The 25,087-nt window shown below is 49.4% G+C and overlaps 3 protein-coding genes across 8 annotated transcripts; 2 read left to right on the forward strand and 1 right to left on the reverse strand.

Moving 5' to 3' along the window:
• Positions 1 to 6: 6 nt before the first annotated feature.
• On the forward strand, positions 7 to 3,736 carry ndufaf5 (NADH:ubiquinone oxidoreductase complex assembly factor 5). Its single transcript, XM_080463266.1, has 11 exons — positions 7 to 547; positions 706 to 746; positions 827 to 890; positions 1,112 to 1,159; positions 1,312 to 1,415; positions 1,603 to 1,642; positions 1,728 to 1,925; positions 2,017 to 2,077; positions 3,022 to 3,105; positions 3,322 to 3,404; positions 3,564 to 3,736. Exons 1-11 carry the CDS (start codon positions 299 to 301, stop codon positions 3,648 to 3,650), a joined length of 1,059 nt encoding a protein of 352 aa, XP_080319392.1. The 5' UTR covers positions 7 to 298; the 3' UTR covers positions 3,651 to 3,736.
• Positions 3,737 to 4,592: 856 nt separating this feature from the next.
• On the forward strand, positions 4,593 to 9,397 carry LOC308110454 (dynein regulatory complex subunit 4-like). 3 transcript variants are annotated; one of them, XM_080464744.1, is made up of 9 exons: positions 4,593 to 4,741; positions 5,587 to 5,724; positions 6,637 to 6,831; positions 6,926 to 7,117; positions 7,252 to 7,306; positions 7,408 to 7,613; positions 7,725 to 7,844; positions 8,041 to 8,127; positions 8,203 to 9,397. In XM_080464744.1, the coding sequence occupies exons 2-9, from the start codon at positions 5,602 to 5,604 to the stop codon at positions 8,470 to 8,472; spliced, it is 1,248 nt and encodes a 415-aa protein (XP_080320870.1). In that variant the 5' UTR covers positions 4,593 to 4,741; positions 5,587 to 5,601; the 3' UTR covers positions 8,473 to 9,397. The 3 variants fall into 3 exon arrangements, with proteins under 3 accessions (XP_080320870.1, XP_080320869.1, XP_080320871.1); XM_080464743.1 differs by having other exon boundaries at positions 5,590 to 5,724; XM_080464745.1 differs by having other exon boundaries at positions 7,731 to 7,844; positions 8,203 to 9,390.
• A 571-nt stretch (positions 9,398 to 9,968) lies between these two features.
• Positions 9,969 to 24,693, reverse strand: kif16ba (kinesin family member 16Ba). Of its 4 annotated transcripts, XM_080463081.1 has the most exons (27): positions 24,475 to 24,693; positions 23,940 to 24,009; positions 23,711 to 23,824; positions 23,229 to 23,345; positions 23,005 to 23,102; positions 22,687 to 22,796; positions 22,435 to 22,577; positions 22,180 to 22,348; positions 21,561 to 21,692; positions 21,223 to 21,398; positions 20,458 to 20,523; positions 20,230 to 20,289; positions 20,027 to 20,146; positions 19,892 to 19,943; positions 19,601 to 19,738; positions 19,286 to 19,368; positions 19,107 to 19,195; positions 18,592 to 18,624; positions 18,303 to 18,356; positions 16,827 to 18,185; positions 16,480 to 16,629; positions 16,297 to 16,405; positions 15,782 to 15,826; positions 12,169 to 12,294; positions 11,600 to 11,689; positions 10,864 to 10,947; positions 9,969 to 10,769 (listed from the first exon to the last, which is right to left on the reverse strand). In XM_080463081.1, exons 1-27 carry the CDS (start codon positions 24,519 to 24,521, stop codon positions 10,614 to 10,616), a joined length of 3,990 nt encoding a protein of 1,329 aa, XP_080319207.1. In that variant the 5' UTR covers positions 24,522 to 24,693; the 3' UTR covers positions 9,969 to 10,613. The 4 variants fall into 4 exon arrangements, with proteins under 4 accessions (XP_080319207.1, XP_080319208.1, XP_080319205.1 ...); XM_080463082.1 differs by lacking the exon at positions 18,592 to 18,624; XM_080463079.1 differs by lacking the exons at positions 9,969 to 10,769; positions 10,864 to 10,947; positions 11,600 to 11,689; positions 12,169 to 12,294 and adding an exon at positions 13,143 to 15,158 and having other exon boundaries at positions 24,475 to 24,639.
• Positions 24,694 to 25,087: the final 394 nt, after the last annotated feature.

Genomic DNA, 25,087 nt, shown 5'->3' on the forward strand with positions numbered 1-25,087 from the left:
AAACGCGGAAGGGCAAAAAGATACAAACGCTTAAATGTTTAAAATTTGATGTTTATAATTATTCGTTTTAAGCAAGAGCTCCGTGGACCGACCCGGACTTTCCGAATCATCCCGGATTCTGGTTTTGACTAATGATTCCGCTCCAAGCAGGTCGTGATCCGCTCCAGTCCATCCCGGCATCCAGGTCCAGGTTTTCCAGAATCCCCAAAGGTCACGGAGCTCCAAGATCCAGGAAGCTGCAGGGTCACAGACGAGGACCAGGACGAGGACCAGGACCAGGACCGGGATCAGATAAACCATGAGCAGCAGAGTGTTTTGGAAACTCCTGCAGGAGGCCGGAGCACCTCCTGCAGCTCTCAGCCGGATCTGCATCTCCTCCTGCCACAGAGTCCCGACCTGCCTGAGATCTGAACCCCGCAGGAGACTCTCCTCATCCTCCTCCTCCTCCTCCTCCATGAATGTATTCAACCGGGGGATGAAGAGGAGACAGAAGGACTGGGCAGCCTCTCTGCAGGTGCAGCATCAGTACGACTACCTGAGGGAGGAGGTGAGACCTGGCCAGGGCTGCTCAGTCCCCCTGCGGGGGGCCCGGGCTCCTGCAAAGGGGCCCCCAGCGGGGGGCATCTAAAGTGTTTAATGTTTCCTCAAAGCTGTGAAATAGATGTCGGCCTCAGTAAAGCTGGGTTCTCTCCTCTGTTGGGGTAGGTCGGAGCCAGAGTGGCCGATCGGGTTTACGACATTGCCAGGTGGGTCGATGGAGGAGCAGCCGTGTGACTGCTTCTGACGGGAATCAAACCCACACTCCCCGCCTGTTGTTGTGTTGCAGGACCTTCCCGCTTGCTCTAGACGTGGGAGGAGGGAAAAGTCACATCGCAGAGCATCTGAACACGGTGCCTCCTCTTCATCACACTGCTGCTGTACTTCACAACCGGCACGGTGGAGCAGTGGTTAGCACTGCCAGAGAATAGGCAGGATTAAAAGAGACAAAACTAACAGCTCCTCCACCGTACCATCCACACTGACATCACGGTGTACTCCACATTTTCAGTGTTTTTGAAAATCTGACTGTATGTGTGTGTGTGTGTGTTTGTGTGTGTGTGTGTTCATTCAGGATGTGGTGCAGCGTTTGGTTCTGACTGACGTCTCACAGCAGATTCTGGTGGGTTCTTGACCTGAATGCTTCATGTGAACCTGTTGTGTGTATGTCAGTGTTTCACTGTGTGTGTGTGTGTGTGTGTGTGTGTGTGTGTGTGTGTGTGTGTGTGTGTGTGTGTGTGTGTGTGTGTGTGTGTGTGTGTGTGTGTGTGTCAGGCTCACAGGAAGCAGACTGCAGTCTCCACAGTCAGCGTCCAGGCTGATGAAGAGTTTTTGCCCTTCAGAGAAAACTCCTTCGATCTGGTGCTGAGCAGTATGACGTGAGTACGGCCGGTTCAAGCCCTGCACACTCACTCCAATCTAGCCCCCCGCCCACTTCGTACAGCACCAACATCTGACACTATCGGGAGGACACACTCTCTATTTACTGCTCTGGAGTTTTGTGTGGGTGTGAGTAGTTGCAGATTAGTTGTGTATTTCTGTTTGACCCTGGGTACTGTCTCGCAGGCTTCATTGGACCAACGACCTTCCTGGTGCTCTGTCTCAGGTCAGTTTGTTTCTGTCTCGGGTGAGTGAAATTTGTTGTGTGTCTGTGACGGTGCGCTGGCAGCTTGTCGTGTGTCTGCTGACAGATCTGCGGCGTGCTGAAGCCAGACGGCGTGTTCATCGGAGCGATGGTGGGCGGAGAGACGCTGTATGAGCTGCGCTGCTCGCTGCAGCTGGCTGAGACGGAGCGTGAAGGTGGATTCTCACCGCGGGTTTCCCCGTTCACCAGCATGTCGCAGCTGGGTAACCTGCTGAGCAGAGCCGGCTTCAGCATGCTGACAGTGGTGAGAATCGCACCTCCAAACAGACACACAATGATGGCCACAACAACGGACACGCTGACACGACACTACCTGTGTTTATTTTGTTATCCAGGATGTCGACGAGGTTCAGATTCACTATCCAGGAATGATGGAGTTGATGACCGATCTACAAGGTCTGTATCCACCAGCACCATGGGCGGAGTCATGCAGGGTTGTTTCTGCTATTCTGGGCGAGCGATTGGGGGTTGTAATCATAATGTGGGCGGAGTTAAGGCACCTGCATACTCCCATAAGAACCCATAAGAACAAGAAGAAACTTTCGGCTGTGACGTCAGCCAGCTGCTGAAAAAAAAGCTTTTTCGGCAGGAGGGTTCATACTCCAAGAAGAAGCTGTGGAACTCACAGGCCACACCCCCTCGCAACAGGCACACTTCTGTGAAGCAGCGTTTTAACTTTTCAACTGCACAGATTATTTCTCGCTTCAAATGATTTCAGAAATACATTTCACTGAACTGTTTCAGTAATCGAAGAGAAGGTCTGTGTCCGAGCCGCCATGTTGGTCCAGTCGTAACGTTTTTAACTGCAGGAGCTGAGTGATGCGTTCAGGGGCATCACGTAACTCCGCCCTCTGACATGTTAATGAGCTCCGGGGCTCATACAGCAGCGAGGCTACATGCTACACAGTATTAAAATATGACTGATAGTCATTAGTCAGCCGGAACGAGCAGCACACGGCAGTACCGAAGTTTCTACAGTGTGGCTCTGAGAAACTTCCGCTGGACAGTTGGCACAGCCAAGCCAAAATTACTTCGGCCAGACGGAGCTGGACAAAAAAAAGGATGTCATTTTGTTTGGCAAGACCCGGGATTGACGAACTTTCTTCTTGTTTTTGTGGCGGATGAAACTTTATGATAAATGAAGCAGAGGAACATGAGTCCCAGACCGCAGCCCTGCAGAACTCCATGTAGTTACTTCCTGTTGAAGTGAAGCCACAGTTAGCATCTGTTTGCTCATAAACTGGTTCCTCTCATCTTAACTTTCAGTCGTCACCTGGTATCGTAGTAGTTAACGTGTTTTTTGACCGTCTTAACGATTAACTGTAACGGTGGCTGTGCAGGGATGGGCGAGAGCAACTGTGCCTGGAACAGGAGGTCGATGCTGCACAGAGACACCATGCTAGCAGCAGCTGCTGTTTACAAAGGTCAGTGTATATATACACACACACACACACACACACACGGATCCAAATGCAATAAACATCAAATAACCTAACAGCATGTTAGCATGTTTAGTGAAACGACGCACTCGCTCAGCTCTGGAGGCAAAGTCTCGGAGAAACCAGTTAGCGTGTTAGTGTGTTAGCAGAGGCCTGACCCACAGGGGTCGTCATGGTCATCTGACAGCCTCTGTGTTTCAGAGATGTATGGGAACCAGGACGGCTCCGTGCCCGCCACCTTTGACGTCATCTACATGATCGGCTGGAAGCCCCACGAGTCGCAGGTGAGGAACAGCAGACGGACAAAGCTCATTATCATAGATCGACTGACCCCTGGCTCTGGTTCTAGATCCAGTCTCTGGTTCTAGATCCAGACTCTGGACTCTGCTCTGGGCTGTAAATGAAGGAAATGGTGATTGCATGGCTTTGTTACTTTGGTTCAGGCCAAACCGGCGCGTCGAGGCTCCGCCACCACTTCGTTTGGAGACCTGGGAAAGGTGGAGCAGCCAGGCGGCAACCAGAAACCCTGACGGCTTAACAGAAATTCGTCTTCATCACACTGAGCTCAGGTCCAGGATGTGACTCCTGTTGGAATAAAGAGTAGTGTGTGTGTGTGTGATCGTGTGTGTGCGTGAAGCAACACAAACACTGTGAAGAAGATGCTGACATGACTCAATCTTGAACAGAGAGCCTTTATTCTGACTCTCATTACAGATGAGGTGTTATTTCATTATTTTTGTAGAGTTTATTATTGTTCATCAGTCACCTTATGCACACAGACTTAGAGCATCATTTCAGGGGTAATAAATCATGTGAATAACCTCTGAGGATCTGAATGTTTCTCTGGTGGCAGACATATTTATTTAGTTGTATAAATAAAGTTTTATTTCCAGTCAGACGAGGCAGACTTGGAATAAATTCACATTGTATGGGAAACTGAAGCCTGCCACCTGCGTTCTACATTTGTAAACACACAAAGTGGCTTCTCAAGAAAACAATTTGAATTAAAGATATTTACTAAGGGAAACAAAGTCTCCGGTCAAGTCATTTTTACTGAGAATAAACTTGTCATTTTGTTTCTGGAATTACAGCCCGAACAATGTGTGAAGACAGGACAAACACACATTCACGCATCTACAGGACAAATTACAGCCATTAGCACTGGGAGAACATGCAAACTCCACACAGGGGCCTAGCAAGGATTCAAACCCACAACCTCATTTCTTTGAGGCCAAAGCACTAAACGTTACTCCACTGTGACAGACAAACATTTTGAAACATTTTGAAACATAAACATACACAAGGAGACATCAGGTCTTGCATATGTCTACTTATATGCATTGTTGTGTCTATAACGTATATTTAATTATATATATGTGTATATGTGTCTGTGTCCATCAATATAGGTATATTTGTTATGGGCATCTAAGGCTTATGTCTGTAAAAACAAACCAAAGAGGCCACGTGACTCCGTTGCTATGGTAACTTCTTTTGTTACCGGGGGTGAGCCGCGCTCGCGGCAGCTCACAGATCCACTTCAGCGGCCTACCGGAGCACCCCGAGCGGCCTAACGGAGCCCCTACAGAGGCCGACTGGAGCCCCCCGAGCGGAGCGGCAGACGGTGGGTGAACAGTGATAAAACAGTCGGTGGCTGAAAAGCTTTTGGCCTGTTTGCTTAGCGGAGCACGGAGCGGGTTGGGATTAGCCGTTAGCCACTGAGCTAACATGCTCCGCGGAGGATGACTTCGGGTCCGAGCAGAGCTAAGCTGGTTAGGGTCCGAGCAGAGCTGGTTAGGGTCCGAGCAGAGCTGGACGGGACCTTACTAGAATGCAAGAGATTGATTATTTATTTACAAGTAAAATGCTTCGCAGGCAGTTTGATGAAGTGGTGAAACTACTTCAGAACAGGCTTGAGCTCGTGAACACTGCAGTAATGAACATTATTAGGACTTTGTAGAAACAGTGCAGCTCTCCGCCTGAACGTTTCCGCCCGCATAAATTCACTATATTGCACGTTTTGACATTAGAATGGTATCAACTAAAATTTTAACTAAAATTAGTTAAAATCTGTAGAAGTGAGCCAAAACAACACACAGGAGACTGGATGGTTATTGTGTGATTCCCTCCAACATTCACACGATTCTGTGTAAATGTCAGTAAAGAGACTGAGGCCAGTAGTTTCTTTTTCCATTCTTTCCATGAATTGTTTTAAACCGGGTGATACATTTTAATGGTTATTGCTAATGTTTAAGATTTTTACTGTAGGTTATATTTTTAATATGTATTATAATTGTTGTGTTCCTTCAACTTTGAACAACTGCAGGTTCCATACTTTCAGCTGGAGACTTGATTTAACTTTTAAAACGTTTCCACGTCTGTCCTCTATTCAGGCGAGTCTCAGTCGGAGTCCTACAATAACCCGTCCAACACTGCGTCTGCTTTAATGTCTTTGTTTTTCCCTAAAAGCAGAGAAGCAGGAGGATGAGTCCACAGTCGTCAGCGGTGGTGGAACGGTTGTCCCGGAAGGACGTATCCCGGAAGGACGGGTCCAGGAAGGACGTGTCCCAGAAGGACGTGTCCAGGAAGGACGTGTCCCGGGACCAGGTGTGTTGTCCCTCTCTGTAATACTGTCACTGAGAAAACCACTGACAGACCTTTGACCTTTAAAATGTCATTTCTTCCTGTAGAAAGTGATTATATAGCAAATAAACTACTGATAAACCTCTTATGTGCTCACCTTGATTTTTTTCACTTCAGAACATCAAAACTATAATAATCCACTTTCAGCTTCACTTTCAGTCTCATTCGTAAAAGGGAACCTTTACAGTTTGACTGTTCCTGTATGAATGTTGTGTTTAAATGTCTTTTTACTCAGAGTAAACTACAACCCAGAAACTGACCAAATTACAAATACTTTGCCGGAAAGAAAAGTGGATCCTGTAAAGAAAAAGAAATACAATGGTCTAACAGTGTATTGATTCTGTATTCCAACCACTTTTTCATTAATCCATCAATCAGAATGTATTTATAAAACCTTTTACAACACTTGACGTGACTAAAGTGCTTTCTAGTAAAATCAGACAATCAAATGAGAAAGAAAGGAATCAAAAGAGAACAAGAGAAAAAAACAAACACTATATCAACAAGAGTCAAATAAATCAAACGTCACCATATTAATGTGTATTAAAAGCCAGTCTGAATAAATAAGGTTTGAGCCTTGAGTTAAAGAGGCCAAAGTCAGTAATGGTGCGAATGTCGGGGGGCAGTTGGTTCCAGAGTCGGAGGGCAGTTTGTTCCAGAGTCTGGGGGCAACAACTGAGTTTTTTTTTTCATTAAAAAGTAAGAAAAAAAAAAACAGTGATATGTTTATACAATAGTCTTTTTGTCTGGTTAACAAAATGAAGGCGGAGCCTCGGCTACCTGAGAGTAAAACCCAGGGTAAAAAAACCCAGGAGGCTCCGACCACTGATGAACCCAATGCTTTGCCTGGATGCTGATGTTCTGTCTGCTCTGCAGCTGCAGCTCCTCGTCCGGCTGCAGGAGGAGCTGCACCGGGAGCGAGAGGAGAGGGACTACCTACAGCTGGAGCGGGACAAGTTCCTGGCCTTCTGGGAGGTCAGCAGGAGGACGGCGGAGGAGGCGCAGGCTGAGCTGAAGAGCAGGAACCAGGAGAGGGAGGAGGCCAAGGAGCGCCACCGTGTGGAGATCTCTGTGAGCCGCAGTCACGTTCAAGCACAAACTTGTTATTGTCTCGAAGTCAAACTTGTTCAGAGTGAGACACTGAGTCCGACCCCACTGCTCCCAGGTCTACAAGCAGAAGCTGAAGGCTCTGCTGGAGCAGGAACACAGCAGGGGGCCGGACGCTGGGACCACCTCCTCTGCCGCCGCCGCCACCAGCCGAGGTCAACACACCGAGTCCGAGCAGGAGGTCCCGGGCCTGACTGGAGCTCTCAGGGGAAATAAGCTCCAGGAGACGTTTCTGAAAGAGCTGAACCTGGTGAGAAGATCTAGATCACGTGATTCTCCAGCATTCATCGTCTCAGCGTTTTCAGCTTCATGTCACCATAAGAAGATTTGACATCATCTTGTATTTAATGCAGAGTTCAGAGGTTTGTGCTTCTTCATTCACAGAAACATCAGGTAGAACTAATGGAGCTGATCAATGAGCAGGAGCGCAGGACCCGAGGTAAACATCTGGAACATCTGGACACTGCCTGTGCTCCTCACTGCTCCTCCTGTTGCTCCTCCCTGTTGCTCCTCACTGCTCCGACTGTTGCGCTTCCTCAGAGTTGGAGGTGAAGCACCATGAGAAGATGCGCTTTCTGATGGACACGGAGGAGAGGAAGCGGAGGATGGCGGTGAAGGAGGTGGAGGAGCGAATGCGGAGTTGTGTGGTGGAGGTGAAAGAGGAGCAGGAGCGAGCGCTGCGAAGGGCGGAGGAGTGTTACTCTGCTGTTCAGTCCAGACTGATGACGGACCAGGAGCAGCTGAAGGTGAGACCAGACTGATCAGCTGACAGAAAGTTGCCATGGCAACAGACTGGAATAAAGCATGTGGTGTAGTTGTGTTGTTGTTGTTGTTGATGTTGTTGTCTGGTGTTGCAGAAGCAGCTGCAGGAGGCGCAGCTGGAGAACAAACATCTGACTAAAAGTCTGAGAGACGCACAATTTAAACTCCCTGAGCTAAAAACACAATTTCAACAACACAACAGGAACCAGGCTGCTGTGAGTTTAACTAACACACACACACACACACACACACACCCACCCACCCACCCACCCACCCACCCACCCACCCACCCACCCACCCACCCACCCACCCACACACACACACACACACACACACACACACACACACACACACACACACACACACACACACACACACACACACTCTAACATAATCACACGTTTGTCTCAGAGGTGTCGAGCTCGTCTGAAGTTGGTTGAAGTGGAGTTCAGAGAACTGAAGGTGGAACATGAACTGCTGCTACAGGCCTTCAACAAGGTTTGTGTTTCCTGTTACCTACGGAGTGTGTGTGTGTATTTTTTGTTACCTCCAAAGTGTGTGTGTGTGTTGCAGGTGCAGCGGGAGCGTGACGAGCTGCTCAGGTCTCAGCAGACTCAGATGTTGGAGCTGCAGCAGCGCCGCAGCCTGAAGGAGCTGCAGCTTCAGTCCAGAATCTCCTCCCTCACACACACACTGCAGTGGACGCAGCAGGAGCTCAGTGTGTGTGTGAGTAACACACACACTCAGCATGTAACACACACGCAGGAGGAGCAGCACCCGCCTCGCCAACCTGTGGACACACAGCAGCAGGAGGCTGCAGAGACGCCGCTGAGCCCATTGTGATGGGAAACCAGACTGTTACCATGGTTACCGCCATCAGATACAACCACAGACTGAGGCCCCGCCCACACAAGCCAAAACCATCCTATTTCTCCCAGGCGTTCTCCAAAAAAGTCCGTCCACACGTCACTATGAACACGGCTCAACACGAGGCCTCGGGGCATGTGACTCACCAGTAACACCAAAAATGCAGAAGAAAACATGAAGAACATGGAAATATTGAGTGAATTTCAGAACCCCTCACTTTCATCTGCAGCTCGTCATTCCAAACTGGTACACATGCAAGGAAAATTCAAAAAGCTAGAGTGTGAAGGGTTGGAAATAAAATGAAGAAAGCTGGGTCTTTACCTCAACCATCATGCCCACATAATCCAGAATAGTTGCCCCAATGCTCCTCTTTGAGAACGGCCATCTCTGCTGCCACCTTCTTCTCACGGAGCCGCCGGCGGTGCTCCCACTCTTCGTCATGCTTGGCCCTAGAGTCCTCGGAATCTCTGAGGCTCCTCTTTAATTAGTAAGTATTTCTCCTGCAGCTGCTGGTTGGTGTCCACACCTGGCTCTCCTTCTCCGGCTCCATGTTGGCGAGGCCTTTTCTTAAATCGAGGATCTCCGCATTCACGATAATGGAACAGCGCCTCATGCAGGGACTTAACTCAAAAGGCATTGGTTATACAAGCCTACTTTTAACCCACCGAGCCAAAATTGGTGTCCATTGAGTAATGGAATGAAGAAATCGTAATGTTCATGAAGTTTCATTGTAAACAAAAGTTCTATTTTTGTATTGAAGTGCAATTTGTAATTTTTGCAGTCAAATTACATTGATTCACATGTATATAAGGAGATGATTTCTGATTTCTGCTGCTCTTAAGAAATTAAAGTTGCCGGAGAGGCTGTTACCTCACCTGTACAGTGCTCACCATTACCCAGTAGTGACGCTTTGTTGTGTTCGGCCTAAAATGGTGCATTTACATGTAACGGCGTTCTGGTGTGGACGGAGACCACCAGCTGTTACCATGGTTACCAGGGCAGAGCAGATGTGTCTTGGTTGGAGAGAACGAACACGAAACGTCTACGATTTCATTCTTCAGCTGTTTGTCGCCGTTTCCATGGTGATGCTCAACCATATGAATATTTTCAGGGGCTCAAATTTTGATACTGTAATTTTGTTTTGCATCTGGAAATGTGAGTTTTGTTTCTGAGCAAAACAAAGAATACGAACATGAATGTAAGTGAGCTCGGGTCCTGGTCAAGTTGGTGTGTGTTTGCGTACGGCTTGGCTGCCCCAGAATCTGAATCTGAAAAATGTAACTTTAAAATGTAAAATATGAAGTCTTATTTAACGTTTGAAATTCGGGTTTTTCAATCCGACTGAGCGCAGATTCCTTTCCCTCAAAGACTGAAGACCAGCTGGGACCTGATCAGAGACGGACAGAGAGTCAAAGCGTCACATCCAGAAGCTGAAACTTTTCACCCGTGATGTTTCTTCAGAAACGAGTCTTCATGATTTCATGCTGTTTATTCTTCTCGCAGAATGACAGTATTATTTCAGGCTGGGGGAAAAAAAAAAAACTTTCAGCAGGAAAACAAGCCCGAGCGATGAACAAAAACCACAAAAAGAAAAGTTTTTATACCCAAAAATATAAAATTTACAATCTGCAGCATCAAAAATAATTTAAAAAAGAAAGAAATGAAGGAACAGCAGGGTCCTGGTAATGGCAGGCCGTCCTGTTCCACCAGACAGGAGGCAGAGGACAGACTGGATGTTACAGGGGACAGACTGGACAGTACAAGGGACAGACTGGACGCTACAGGAGAGATGAAATCAGACCTTTTGTTTTTACATTCAGGTGTTTGGAAAAAGCAGCTGAAAATGCTCACATGGTCTTTCCATGGCAACGGTCACTCAGGAGATCAAACCGAGTTCCATCCTCCATCAGATGAGACTCCAGGGGTCTCAGTCCTGGTCCTGGAGGGTCTCAGTCCTGCATAGCGTCAATGTTTCCCTGAATATAATGAATGAATCATGAAGCTCAGCAGAAAACCTGGTAACGAGCTGCTCATCACAACTAGGCAGAAGTGGGTCCTACTGGACCGGGACTGGCCCTGCAGGTGGTCCAGGGGGTCCAGGGGGTCCAGGTGGTTCGTCAGCCGGTGCCGTGGCTGCTGGACTCAAACACACCCTTCTTGAAGAATGGCGAGAAGTCACAGACGTCTCGTTTGGACAGACGGTCGTCCGCAGACGCTCTGAGAGGAGAGGAGGACGACGCCCTCATCACCTGGAACACTCTCCTCAGGTACGCCTGCAAGTGAGAGATGGTATTACAGCACACGGCTTGAGACCAGGACCAAGACGGAGGAGGATCAAACCTCCAGGTGTTTTGTCTCCTTTCGTACCTCCAGCTGAGTCTGACGCTCCGCCGCCATTCGCTCCTCTCGGTTTCCAAACAGCTTCTTCGGAGGAAACTCCAGGCCGGACAACTGCACCCAAACACAGAAAACCACTGTCTGAGAACACTGGAAACCACTGTCTGCGGCCACGGGAAACCACTGTCTGAGAACACGGGAAACCACTGAACACTAGAACCCACTGTCTGAGAACACTAGAAACCACTGTCTGAGAACATTGGAACCCACTGAACACTAGAAACAACTGTCTGAGAACACTAGAAACCACTGTCTGAGAAAACTAGAGACCACTGTGTGAGAACACTAGAAACTACTGTTTGAGAACACTGGAAACCACTGTCTGAGAAAACTAGAGACCACTGTCTGAGAACATTGGAACCCACTGAACACTAGAAACAACTGTCTGAGAACACTAGAAACCACTGTCTGAGAAAACTAGAGACCACTGTCTGAGAACACTAGAAACTACTGTTTGAGAACACTGGAAACCACTGTCTGAGAACACGGGAAACCACTGAATACTAGAAACCACTGTCTGAGAACACTAGAAACTACTGTCTGGGAACACTGGAATCCACTGTCTGTAAAAACTGGCACAGGGACATTTTACTTTTACATCCAAACTTTGTCTGAAAAGGAGCAAAAGCTTCTGTCCTTGTTTTGATGATGTCACATCCTGCTGCTCTGACCTTTGACACCTGCGTGCATCAGTCAATCGTCTCACCTCCGGGTATTTCACTTTGAGGCTCTTGTGCATTTCTCTGAAGCGGCTGTAGCGTCGGAACACCGTCCAGGTCTCGTCCATCACGCTGATCTGAGGCGACATAAACACACTTTGTACTGTAGCAGCGTCGCGACGAACCGACAAGAACCAAAAATATTACTAATAGCTGGAAAAAGGCTTTAACAAGGAATTGGGGTAAAGTGGATCAACCGACATTGGAACAATGGACAGAAATAATACAGGAAATCTACACAATGGAAAAACTGATGTATCGACTAAGACTACAAGAAGCACAAGAAGAGGATAAGTGGACTTTTTTTCAGGAACCCGGATCGCGACAGACAACTGAAAGACTAATCAACAGAAGACGAAAACTGCAAAAGAACGGTCAAAATAGAATGAAGCTCAGGTCATGTCTCCCATTTCTGTCTTGTTAATTTCAATTACATTTGTTCAGGATAAACTGTTAGTTTTGCAAAAATTTGAAAAATCAACCTACAGGGACCGACAGGAACCGAGCGGGACACGATTCAGTTCATCCCATTACAGCAGCAGGTCTGTGGACTCACCTTCACCTCGAACTCAAAGTGCTCGTCCTTCCCCTGACCACGCAGGACGTAGCGAGGGATGCTCACTTTAACGGGGTCATGAGCACCGTCACCGGACGTCACAGGAAGCCGAGACACCAGGTGATACTGCGAACAGAGAGAGTGAGCGGAGGGGAGGGGTGGAGAAGGAAAGGCGACACTGAAAACTACAGAAAACTCCAGTACAACCGCTGAAAAACTGGAGGGCCATAGTCCTGCACAGTTTCAAGGTGAACGACTGTAAACTGCTATAACACTACAGTACACTGCTGTGAAACTACACTAAAATACTGTAAAACTACAGTAAACTGCTGTAAAAAAAGATGTAAAACTAGTGTTAACTGCAGTGGAACTACCATTGCTTGATAAAACTACTGTAAACTGCTGTAAAACAGTTGTAAAAGTACAATAGGTCTATTGTAAACAGTTGTAAAACTACATGTCCATGGTATTGTAAACTGCTGTAATACTGTAAACCATTGTAAAACTGCTGCAAACTGCTTGAAACTACAATAAACTGCTGTGCATCTTATGTAAAACAGCTGTAAAACTTATTTTGACTGCAGTAAATCTGATGTATAACAGCAGTAAAACTTCTAAATCTGTAGTGTAAACTGCTGTGGGACTACTTGCTGATAAAACTACTGTACAACAGTTGTGAAACTACAGTAAATCCATTCTAAAAGTTATAAAAGGACTGTAAAATAGTATTACAACTACATGCCCATGGTAATTAGTAAACAGTAAATCTACTATAAAACCTTTTTAAATCTACAGTAAAAATACTGTAAACTACTTCAAACTACAGCTGATGAAGCTCGATGACTATAAAATGAGTGTAGAACCAGTGAAATGTGTGAACTACGGTACACTCCTGTAAAACTACAATAAACTTCAGTAAAACTTGTAAACTACTGTGAAAATACAAGAAAGAGTTGAATCGGAACAAAGATTGAAACTCCATATTTATTGTTGTTTACATAATGTGACATCACAATGTTTCTGGTCATTTAAAAAAATATATTTTCCATTATAACTACTTTCTGCATTTAAACAATGAGTCACAAAGTGATTAAAAGCTAAAACTTTATTAGAAGATTTTTTAATAATTATATCTAGAGTCAATATGGAGGATTGATGGTCTTTTCAGCTTTGCTCGGAGGACCTTGGTCCCCACAAGGTCAGGAGGCTCCGCCCACCTCACAGAGGTGACCGATCAACTGCTGAGCCTCGGCCGTGCAACCGAACGATAACTTCCAGGAGTCGCTGCCGCGGCTGGAGCCTCGTGGTTTCTTTTGTCTGAAAACGATTTCGACCAGCAGACAGTCGTCCTTCTGCTGTACGAGCAGACGTCTGATGTCAGAGCGTGGGCGGAGCTCCACCCTCTGGAACTGGGGCCAGGCCGGGACCAGGCCGGACCCCCGGGGCACCGGGTGGAAGATGGCGTCTTCTCGCAGGAGAGCCATGTGTGAGTCAGTCAGGAAGAACTGGACGATGGTGTCCTGAGCGACTGGACTCCAGTTCTGGACTTTGACGCTGGTGTATAGCAGAGGACGGACGTCCGCCAGGGACGGAGTGCCGGGACCCTCCATGTTCCCCTGGACAATGTAGAGCAAGTCTGCAAGGACCCGCTTGAATCTGGAGGTGAGACGAAGACCATCCAGGATGAGGTCGGACACGTTAGACGTCCAGTCCAGAGAGAGGACCATGAGGTCCCCAGACAGAAGAGGGTGGGCCCGGGTCTCCTCAGAGAAGCCTGCAGGACGGAGCGCCGTCAGCAAGGCCCTGCAGAGCTGCTGAGTCAGCTCTTTGCTGTGGGTGAAGATGGCTAAGACGGAGCCTTCGGTGATCAGCCGGACGTGCTGTCCCGCCAAACTAACCTGGATCTCTCCAATTCCATGGAGGCTGAAGCGTTGAACCACCATTGAGGTGTTTTCAGGGTGAGTTCCAGCTGAGACGACGGCTATCTCCTCCTCCCACAGCAGAAGACACGCTGGCTTTGGGACCGGCTGCTCGTTATTGGCTGCATTCAGCCAGAAGACACCCAGAAGGTCACCACCTTTCCTTTGAGGCGCCAGAGATTGGACAGTTTCCAGCATCTGCTGGGATGAAGATTGCTGCAGCTGAGACAAAGCCGGCGGTAGCTGGACCAGCTGCTGATGATGCACCGGAGGACTAGAGTTTGTGATGGAGGACAGCGAGCCTGCAGGCCAAGCTGCAACCCTGAACACCCGGGAGCCGGTCTCGCCCTGAGGGACGCCATCCCTGCACAGGTCCACCAGCTCAACTCGCTTCGTCTCCCGGACCTCAGGTCTTGGGGGGGCTGGAGACACCAGTTGTTGGAGGGGCTGCAGATGTTGGTGGACCAGCGGGAACTCTTTGGACACCATGGTCACATACTGGGACAGGACCAGCTTCATCTCCCAGACTCCAACGTGGGCGATGAGATCTCGTGTGCCTTGCAGCCTCCGCCCAGCACCTTGGTACACCTCCGACAGCTTCCCTGCAAAATAGCCCAGAGCATGGTAGCCACTGACCGGCCCCTGCTCGGCTTCCGGGCTCTTCTGGGGAGTCATGTGATCAGCAGGAGGCTGGAAGAGCAGACCACCGACCACCGTCTCTTGGGACTGAGCTTTAGAAGCATCTCTCACTTCGGCCACCTCCGGCAGACCAGTGTCACTCTGAGGATTTTCCTCCGAGCTCGAAGGAGACTCCGTTGGATCAGCCGGACTGGAGGAACCAGGATCACACAGGTTTCCATTGGGTGTCGGCAAGGTCACACCTTCACAAACTGCTTCTATTGCACCTCCGTCGTCACCAGGGTGAAGCTCTCGCTGTCTTTCAGGCAAAGCTTCAGCTGAGAACTCCTGCACTTCTTCTTGAAGGTTTACAAGCTCTGACAAGTTTCCCCAGAGGCTCAGAGAGTTTCCAGCGGACTGTTTGGAAGGCGGATCACTAAACCAGGAGTTTGTCTGTGAGCAGAAGGGGAGGCGGTGACTACATCGTCCAGACGTCTGAGTGAATTAAACTGAAGTCCATTATCCACCCCAAGAAAATTACAGCCGTTTCCATCACCAGGTGCACCGGTCACACGTGATTCAAAATTAACAGGCGAGGTTTTCATGCAAATCAGGTCAACAAGAGTAAAATAATCTTCATCACAGCTTCAATAAGGCTAAAACCAACAGTCCAGACGTCAAACAGCAGCACCATGAATCACGATCCACAGGTTCAGGCCTCAAACTCAACTAAAAGGCTAAAAAGGTGGAACAGAATCACCAGAAGCTTTTCTTCATCAGAAAACCTCCAACCGCTTAAAACAGGCTGAAAGCTGATGTCAGAGGTGTTCAGTTCACTCATCCATTTAACTAATCTTCATCTTATTCAACAGAAAACTGCTGTAAGATTAATGGAAAACTGCTCAAATCTGCTGAAAAACCCTGGAAACATCAACAGAAAACTTCTGTAGAACTAAACTGTGACGAGATAGAACCCTGAGATGATGTGGATTCGCTCTCAAGTCGCAAAAACCAAGTCACATCAGATTTCCAGTGATTGACGATTAAAACCCGATAGTGATCGATGAGCCTCTCACCTCGTACTTCAGCCTCCGGGGGTTCAGGTTCTGCTTCTCATCATCCTGGAAAGAAAATTGTGCTCAGTTTCCAAAAATCATGAACACGTCACAAGTAGATAAACAGCCATGCACCCCACCCCCCAAAAAATATAAATCTCATTGGCTTTCCCTAATGAGGAAGGTCAGATAGAAAGCTTCACCGTTTCCGAATGCTAGAACCAGTTCACCCCGACGCTGGTTCAGATAAGTTTAGACCAGATTCTAGGCCGGTTTAGACCTGTTTGGACCAGGTTCTGAGCCAGTTAGGTCTAATCTGGTCCAAACAGGTCCTGTTTGCACTAGATCCTGGATGATTTGGACCCATTTGTTCCAGTTCATACAAGGTTGGACCAGATCCTAGACCAGTTTGGACCAGGTTCTAGGCTAGTTTAGACCGGTTTGTACCAGGTTCTGGACAGAAATGGAACCATTCACTCAAGGTTGGACCAGATCCTAGACCGGTTGGGACCAGTTTGGAGCGGTTTTGTTCTTACTCTCAGAGAGTCGTAGGACTTGGACAGATGGCCGCTGCTGCCATCTCCGTTCAGAAGGTTGATCTTGCGCAGGCGGCGCTGCACCTCCTCCTCGATGTAGGCGTTGATCCTGACGGAGACAGCAGGGTGTCAGTGAGCGGAGCAGACGAGGCGCCGGTACCCCCTGCAGGCCCGCGGGCGTACCTGTCGTCAGCTAGCGGCAGCAGTGTGTTCAGAGTCTGCGGCGCCGGAGAGCTGCTGTGACTCGTCTTCTCCTCCGAACTCGCCAGCTGAACCCTGCAGTCCTCCCCCTCAGAGATCCTCCGACGGAGGAGCTGGATCTCCCGCTGAAGCCTGAATACGCACCGACAGCAAAGACTGAAACTCTCTGGAATGTAACATGGTTTCTATAAATACATCATTGATGGTACCTGCAACTATTAGTTACAATCAATTATAGTTACAATTAATTACAAACAGTTACAAATGATTGTAGCTATAATTGATTAGAACTTCTAGCTGTGATTGGAGGAAGACCGGACTCTTCTGACCTCTGCTGGTCACGGTCGGCCTCCGTCCTCTGCGTCCTGCAGGTGGCGCCGTGGTGCGGGTGCTCCTCGGAATCGGACTCCAGGGAGACGCTGCGCCTGAGGGCCGAGTGCCTCCTCTCCAGCCGGGCCACCGCCTGCTCCATGGCCTCCCTCTGCTGCTTCTCCTTGGACTCCAGGATCTCCTTCTCCTTGCGCCAGACCTTCTCCTCCTGCCGCGCCACGTTGGCGGTGAACTCGTAGGTGTCCTGCAGCTGCTGCAGCTGCTGCGCGCTCACCCAATGGGCGCTCAGCCGCTCCTCCTTCTCCTCCAGCTCCTTCTCCACCTCGTACAGTGTGTTGTCCAGCCCCGGCGGCGGGTTTCCATTGGCGCCTCCTGCGCTGCGCTCCAGGAGTTCGGCGGCGCGCTGCTTCTCCTCAGCCAGGGCGGGGAGGAGTCCATCGGCCAGGCTGACCAGCTGTCGCTCCTTGAAGTGCAGCCGTCGCTCTGCCTGTTGGAGGAGCTGCTCCTCCTGGCCCACTGTGGAAGCGTCCTGCGCTCCCCTCTCTTGCACCTCCTTCAGCTGCTGCTGCCGCTCCTTCAGGTTATGTGTGAGGAGGAGCAGCGTGTTGCGCTCGGCGACCACCTCCTTCTCCAGCTGCTCCCTCTGTTGCTGCAGCACCTCCTCCTGCTGGCCCAGCTCCTTCACCTGAGCCTCCTTGAAGTCCAAGTATCGAATCTGGGCGGCCTGTGCCTCCTCGCCGGAGTTGTCGACATCGGGACGCTCGGGACGCTCGGCAGCCTCCTTGGCACGGAGGAGCGTCTCTCTGATGTCGGCCAGTGCCCGGCGCTCCTCCTCCAGACGGCCGGCGTCGTCCCTGGTCAGCAGGGAGGTGGCCGCCTCATGTTTCTCTCTCAGCTGTTCCTCCAACCTCCCCACTAGATTGAGCTGCTCCCTCTCCTGCTCCTCCAGCCGCCGCCGCTCCACCTCCAGACGGACCCTCTGCTCCTCACGCTCCCTCTTCAGCCTCTCCAGCTCACGGTAAATCTCCATCTGCTCCGCAGCCTCCTGCCGCCGTCGTTCCTCATTCTGCACCTCCTCACCTTCGGCGTTCTGATGCCGCCTGCATTGCTGCCTGCTCTCTAGCTCCACCCCCTGGATCTCAGAGCGTCGCTCCTCCTCGAAGCGCTCCTTCTCGGCCAGGAAGTCTCTGAGGCGACTCTCGATGTCCTGGCTGCGGCGGCGAAGGCTCTCCTCCTGACGGAGAATCTGTTGCTGCACTTCCTCGGACTCCTTCCGCTGAGTCTCCACCTCCTGCTGGAGGCGCTGCAGCTCCGCCTTCTCGCTCTGCTGCTTGGCCTCCATCTCTTTGATCAGCCTCCTGCACACAGACACCTCACTTATAACACAAACCAACTGCGACGCTATTTTATCTTCAGAAAAGCAGAAATATTTTAATCAGACGTCAACGTGTGAAAGGAAGTTTGGATTTTGTCACCGTTTCAGCTCCAGTTTCTCCAACTCCTCACGCTGCTGTCGCTCAAACTCCAGCCTGGAGAAACAAAAACCTCTTTCAGTTCCTCCTCAGGGCAAAAACAAAAACACACACACAGCAACAGGAAGCAGGTGAGGACAGGAAGCAGGTGAAGACGGGATGCAGGTGAAGACAGGATGCAGGTGAGGACAGGAGGCATGAGGAACTAAGGACATACCGACAAGTCAACACAAGTTACGGGTTTTAGGGTCAACAGATACAGTGAGGACGGGAGGTGGACAGGTGAGAATACCTGAGGAAGACGGGGCTCTTCTCAGTGAGGAGACTGTCAACAGGACAGGCGGAACAGTTAACGTCTTTTATCACACAAGTTGTGATGTCAATGTAAGTCGTTACAGAGCTTCTGAATGACCCCCCCCCCCCCCATCAAGGGGTCTTCATGGTAACATGAAGACCAGAGAGGTTCAGAGGTCACCATCGCTCCTCTCAGCTTCCCAGACCAACATGGAGGTCTACCCAAGTCCTGGACCTGCTGGAGTTGCCGGCCTGGACCTACTCTATTTCCTGTGTGGAGGAGCAGCTGCTCTCCCTGTCCACCCTCCCATCACCTCCTCTGAACAACAACTTCCCGTCCCTGAAGATCCTGGACCAGAGGTCAGACTCACATCCGCATCAGCAGCGTGGTTCAACCTGTCAGTGTCCCCACCCCCGCTCGCCACCAGGCTGCGCTCCGCCTGTGGAGTCCCAACTTCAGCTATCGGACCCCACAGGATGTGGTGTTGTGTAGTATTGTGTTGTTGGACGTACCCGGGGTTGTAGAGCATCACAGTAGAAAGGTTTTCACAGGACTTGGACAGATCTGTCATGGACAAGCTGAATGTCGTCAACAAACCACTCTGAGTGAGAAAAACAACAACAACATCTGTGAACACAACAATCCCATAACACAACAAACACACAAGTGTGATCTCCGGGATCAGTCTCACCTTCCGTTTCTCTCTCAGCCGGGCCGCCTCCTTCGGGTGGTTGAAGCGAAACATGTTGGTCCTCCCGAGCAAGATCACTGCGCCTGTATGACAACACCACACAACACTGCCCCATCAGGTCACTTCCAGAACTGCACCACTGCCCACATTGGGTCAATCCAGAACTACAACAGGATTAATACAGTGATGAATGGTAGCGTTGCGTTGTTCGCGCTCCACAGCTTCACTACAGCTCAGTTGTTTCTTATTTTCTGGACATAATTTGAGCATTTCTTTGTTTATAATGTGCTGTATTTCCTGATGTTGATTTCTTACCCTGATTGAGCTGCGACGGCTCGAGCACCTGAATGCCGTTCACTGAACACTGAGCTCCCCCCAGCGGCACCAGAGTCACCGTCCCGTTGTGGTTCTCGAACACGCAGTGATCGCTCTCCAGGTCCAGACCATGCAGGACTGAATGAGTAAACAAACCAGAGGGTCTCGTTGATGTCAACGGTACAAAACCGTCTGCCATGGTGAATGTGAGAACAGAAGTAGGTTCCAGAAAAGCTGGGACACTGACCGCCAGAGGGACTGAAGGAATATTTCTGAGTTTTATTTACTCACTGATGTCTGGCTCCGAAGACGAATCCTCTCGACCCACGAAAGTCGGACCCTCCTGACACACACACACACGTTAATGAACAGTCCATTTTGTCACTAGCAAGCTGAACCTGCAGTGATGATTTCATGACCTCTGACCTTCAAGTGGTAGAGGATGATGCCGGTGCTGAGGAGGTCGTCATCGATGCCAATGAGGTGAGGCAGCTCAGAGTCCAGAACCACACCGATCCCCTCCTTCCTCAGAGCCAGAGTCTCCTCCTGCACACAGACACACACACACACTGTGACTGTGACCCTGCCAAGGAGGAGTGTTTGTTGTTCCACCTGCACCCCAGTGTTACCTTCAGGATATTCTGAGTCTCGTTCCATTTGTTGGTCCATTCTTTGGTCAACTCCAGCACCTGCAACAGGTCAAAGGTCATCCAGGGCGTCACAGTTTCAACACACAAGTCAATCGAGGTAGTCACACAGGTTAATGAATGTCATCACACAAGTCACTAGATGATCTTTCCAGGCCACATCATCGAAACAAACTGTCTAGATCATAGTTTTGTATTTGTCAGACTGACTCGTGCTTCGTTCTGGTGCAGTTTCTCCTCCATGCTAAGAGCGGTGGGTGAGTCCAGCAGAGCGATCTGAGGATGAGACAAGCAGAGACGAGACGTTGATACTGGACAACGCGGAACAAACGGAAAGCAAGACAAACAACAAGCAGAACTCGTCTTTACTGTCACCAACCAGTTTTCTACTTTATCAGAATACAGAAACCAGGTTAAACTTACTAAGACACTGACAGCAGCTCAGATTCAAGAGACAATAAAGAGGAAGATACTGTGGGATTTTTGTCTCTTTGTAGAGTAGTGGTGGTCTGTGAACATTACCTACATCCGTGGTTCCCAAAGTGGGCGGGCGCAGTATGAATGAATGACAAAATTAATTCTTGGACACTGCCAGCACAATGGACAGGTTTTCGACTGGGCTCCCACAGAAACGCAAAGCAGAACAGGAAGTGTTGCCAAATATGCTTCCAAACAACAAACAAAAAAAACATAATCCTGTTACACTGAACATAGTTACACTTTGAAAGTGGTTAAAAGAGGTTGTAGTTTATTTTATTGAAACCGATTAATTGCAGCTTACTTTGTTTAATTGTTCAAAAGGTTAAGGTGTGAAATTCTTTAATAATTGTTTTTTGACGAAAGGGGGGCCCCCAACTGAAAAATTTTGGGAACCAATGACCTACATAAAGAATATTGTCGTCTGCATACACATTTCTCTGACAGATCCCTTCTTCTGGGGCTGTTTCCTCGGCAGGTCAGTGACTCTGCATTTACCTTGTTGCCCTGAACCAGCAGCGCCTTGAGCCGAGCAATCTCAGCGCGCAGTTCTCGTATCAGCCTGACGTTGCCGTCCTCATTGATGGTGGGCTTGTTGATAATGTTCTTGGCTCGGTTGGCGTAGCGCAGGGTGCTGAGCGTCTCGCCGTAGTTAACGTCTGCCGGGGAAACCGCTGCAAAGAAAAACTAATCAGATCGGAGCCGCGTGAAAACGTTTACATGCTCTCGTGTGAATACGCTAAAGTGCATAACAAGCGAATGTGTTCATGTGCCAATGTTAAAAACTTGTCAACATGTTAAATGTGTTGTGCTCAGGGTCTGGCCTTTCTGCTCACTGGCGATCATGATGGTCTTGGAGTTGCCCCCCAGGCTGTCCTTGAGCAGCCACGTTAGCACGGAGTCTCTGTAGGGAACGAAGACCGACTTCTTCTTCAGGTTGGTGTTCGTGCCGTCCTGCGCCATGTCGGCTGCACACAAACCAAAACACAGCCATCACTCAGAGTCCCCGAGTTCACAAGAAGCATCACTATGGCGTGAAAGGTGGAGGGAAGTCAAAGTTTCTTCCCTCTCATGATTATGACAATGACAACCACAAGGGGCGGGGCTATGGCACTAGGCCTCGTACAACAGACAGCCCAGACAGTGTTTAACACTCAGACAGCTCAGAAGGCTGAAGAAGAGGGGCCTCCTTGTGATCTCCATGGTAACGTCTAATAAATAATAATTTAGTTCAAAGGGCTGCTGAAACGCCTCACAAGTTGATAGTAGCAGTCAAACAGCAATTGGTTGATTCCACTGTGAAGTCTTCAGTCCAAACATGTTCATTTTAACTGTTTCTCTGTTAAACACTTGCAGTCATGGCGCGTCCCACACTCAGCCCTGTCCCTGAACGCCTCCTGACACTGCGGCAGGTCTGGCTCCGCCGCCCCTTGGCGAGACGCCATGGTTTCTCACCTAAAGAGGAGATGACGTTGCCGAGGGTGACCAGAGACTTGTTGATGTTGCTGCCCTCCTTCAGACGCACGCCAGTGGCTCCGGTGGCGTCGGCGCGCTCGCTGCCAGCGAGGTCGACCAGGTGGATCTTACTGAGCGTCTCACTCGGCATCTCGGCGTCAAATTTGGCCTGAAGAGGTCACGAGGTCAGGAGAACAGATTTGAATTTATGTCTGTATATATATGCATGTGTGTGTGTGTCTGTGTGTGTGAGACCTGTGTGAAGTTGATGGTGAAGATGGCGTGGGAGCGGCTGCTGACGTCGTTCATGTCGGTGCTCGCCGTGGTCCGGTTGATGTTCCCAGCCTCCATCAGCTCCTCCACATCGGCATAGTTCTGCACCAGGTGTTTGGAGAGGTCTGAGGGTCAGAGGTCGCAGGTCACCACGGAGACTGGGTCAAAGGTCAAACTGCCACTGTGAGGCAGTTCCATTCATTGCTCACAACACAGTGTTTGTTGTGTGTTTACCTTCCACATAGGGGCCGTCTTTAGGATGCTCACGGACTCTCAGGTTGTAGGTTTGAGTGGATTTCCTTCGCAGCAGATCTCTCACCCTCTCATTGTAGATCTCCAGGTAGCTACAGCACACAAACATCTGCCTCACATCTGTCTGTTGTCTGAACCGTTTGCCTGTCGTCTGCCACACACACACATCTGGTCTGTCTTTGGTCTCGTCTCATCAGTCTCATCTGAGCATCACCGTCATGTCTGCCTCTCCACAACAAACTCTTACAGCATTGAACGAATCAAAGTTGTAATCTGACATCAGAGTGGAGGGGTATTCACCTGACTTCAGCCCGGAACGAGGCCTCATCCCACCGCGTGGCCTCAGAAACACGAGTGAATAAACCCTCACAGATCCTGGGAATCAAACCGGCATCCCCCTGAAACACAAACGACCACATTTGGTCTCTGTGAACGTCAATGTGAGAGATCGATGGGTGTATCTCTGCAGATAAGAGCCTCACGTGTCCGTCTGTGTGTGTGTGTGTGTGTGTGTGTGTTCTCACTGGAGCTCCCATCATGGTGAACGACTTCCCCGAGCCGGTCTGACCATAAGCAAACACACAAGCGTTGTATCCCTCGAACGCCGCCTTCAGCACATCAGAGCCGAGATCTCTGAAAACCTGCGCGCGCGCACACACACACACACACACACACACACACACACACACACACACACACACACACACACACACACACACACACACACACACACACACACACACACACACACACACACACACACACACACACACACACACACACACACACACACACACACACACACACACACACACACTTTAATTTTGTTTGTATTGAAGGAGGCTGCAGGGAGCAGACAGGTCTTATGACCTGTGGGGTCAAGGTCCACGAGGAGTGATTCAGATGTTTACTGAACATTTTGTTATTGGACCACTTTTCATGCAGTCATGGGTCAGAACATCCATTTTGTTTACATCCTGTCTGAGTGATAACAGCACCCGTTTACCTTTTCCTGAGAGACAAACGTGGAGCCTTTACAGTCCATTGAGTCGTAGGAGAAGTCGTATGTGAAGGTTTTGGTTCGATCCCTCGTTGAATCTCCTGTGATGCCGTCAGGAATCTGAGAGAAGAAATGAAGAGATTCATATGCGTGTCGAGGGGACATGTTGATGTCACGTGTAGACATGACACGCAGACATGACGGGTACATCTAATGTGTGCGAGACTGCAGGCACCTTCAGGTTGGTGATGGAGGTTTTAGTTCCTTCCATGCTGATGATGCACTTGGCGGTCAGGTCCTTCTCCCTGTGAAATAAACATGTTCAGATAAAAACTCTTAAGAGTTTGGACTGATTCTCACTGTCTCATCCTGCTGAAACAACCAGCGTTTACACCTGGATTGGAAATTCATCACCAAAGTCAAACCACAGGAGAAATAGAGCAGCAGGTGTAACACCATTAGGTTTAATTGCCTCTGATTATTAACGTCTCAATGAGCAGAGGACCAGTCTGCTCTTTATCAGCACTTATCAGCTTCAAGATAAGTTTACCCCAGTGAGATGACATGTGACTGAACACTGGTCTGACCCAATCTCATGTTCACAACATTAGAACAAATTGATCAAACCCTGAATTAAACTCAGTGAAACATTAAATCTGGCTCAAACTTAGGAGTAGCCTCCTTCCCCCCGTGTCCCCCGGGCCGCTTCACGGACAAACAGCCGGTGTTTCTTCCTCCGGGCAGCGGGACCGTCCGGTACCGACACTCACCTTCTGTTCATCGGCCGGACTCGCACAGCAACGCGTACCGACGCCATGGCCACCCCGCCGAGTCACCGGGCCGGGACACAGCTCCAGGGGTCCGAGTGGGTCAGGGAACCAGGCCGGTGGGCTTAGATCCGGCCACACCGAGCTGACGTCCCTGTCCGGAGCGGCTCGTACTCCGGCTAGCCCGTTAGCCTGTTAGCAGGAGGAAACCGGCTGCTGACTGAAGCTACGGACACTTCGGAGGGACAAAATACCACAGGACCTCTTTCCCAGGATGCATCGCTTCCGGTAACCTTTGACATGAACTCATGCTTAAGTAAAAGTAAAGTTTAACTCTGACGTTTTTAGAAATTAATGTATTTTCATGAGTTTTTGCTGTGAATAACTTTTTCATTTCTATACATCAGTTTCCATCCTGCTGAATCTCACCTGATCCCTGACAATGAGGTAGGTTCACCTGGACAGGTGAGCATGTCTGCAGAAACCTCTCAAACCCACAGCAATCTCACTCAGACTCGTGATCATGACTACATAAGTACATATAAACCAGGAGATAATGTGTTGTAAACTCAGAGTTCTGGTTGTTTGAGCTGTTTAAAGATCTTAAATAGAAGTT

Source organism: Lipophrys pholis, assembly GCF_963383615.2.
Source record: "Lipophrys pholis genome assembly, chromosome: 5".
Lineage (NCBI taxonomy): Eukaryota > Metazoa > Chordata > Actinopteri > Blenniiformes > Blenniidae > Lipophrys > Lipophrys pholis.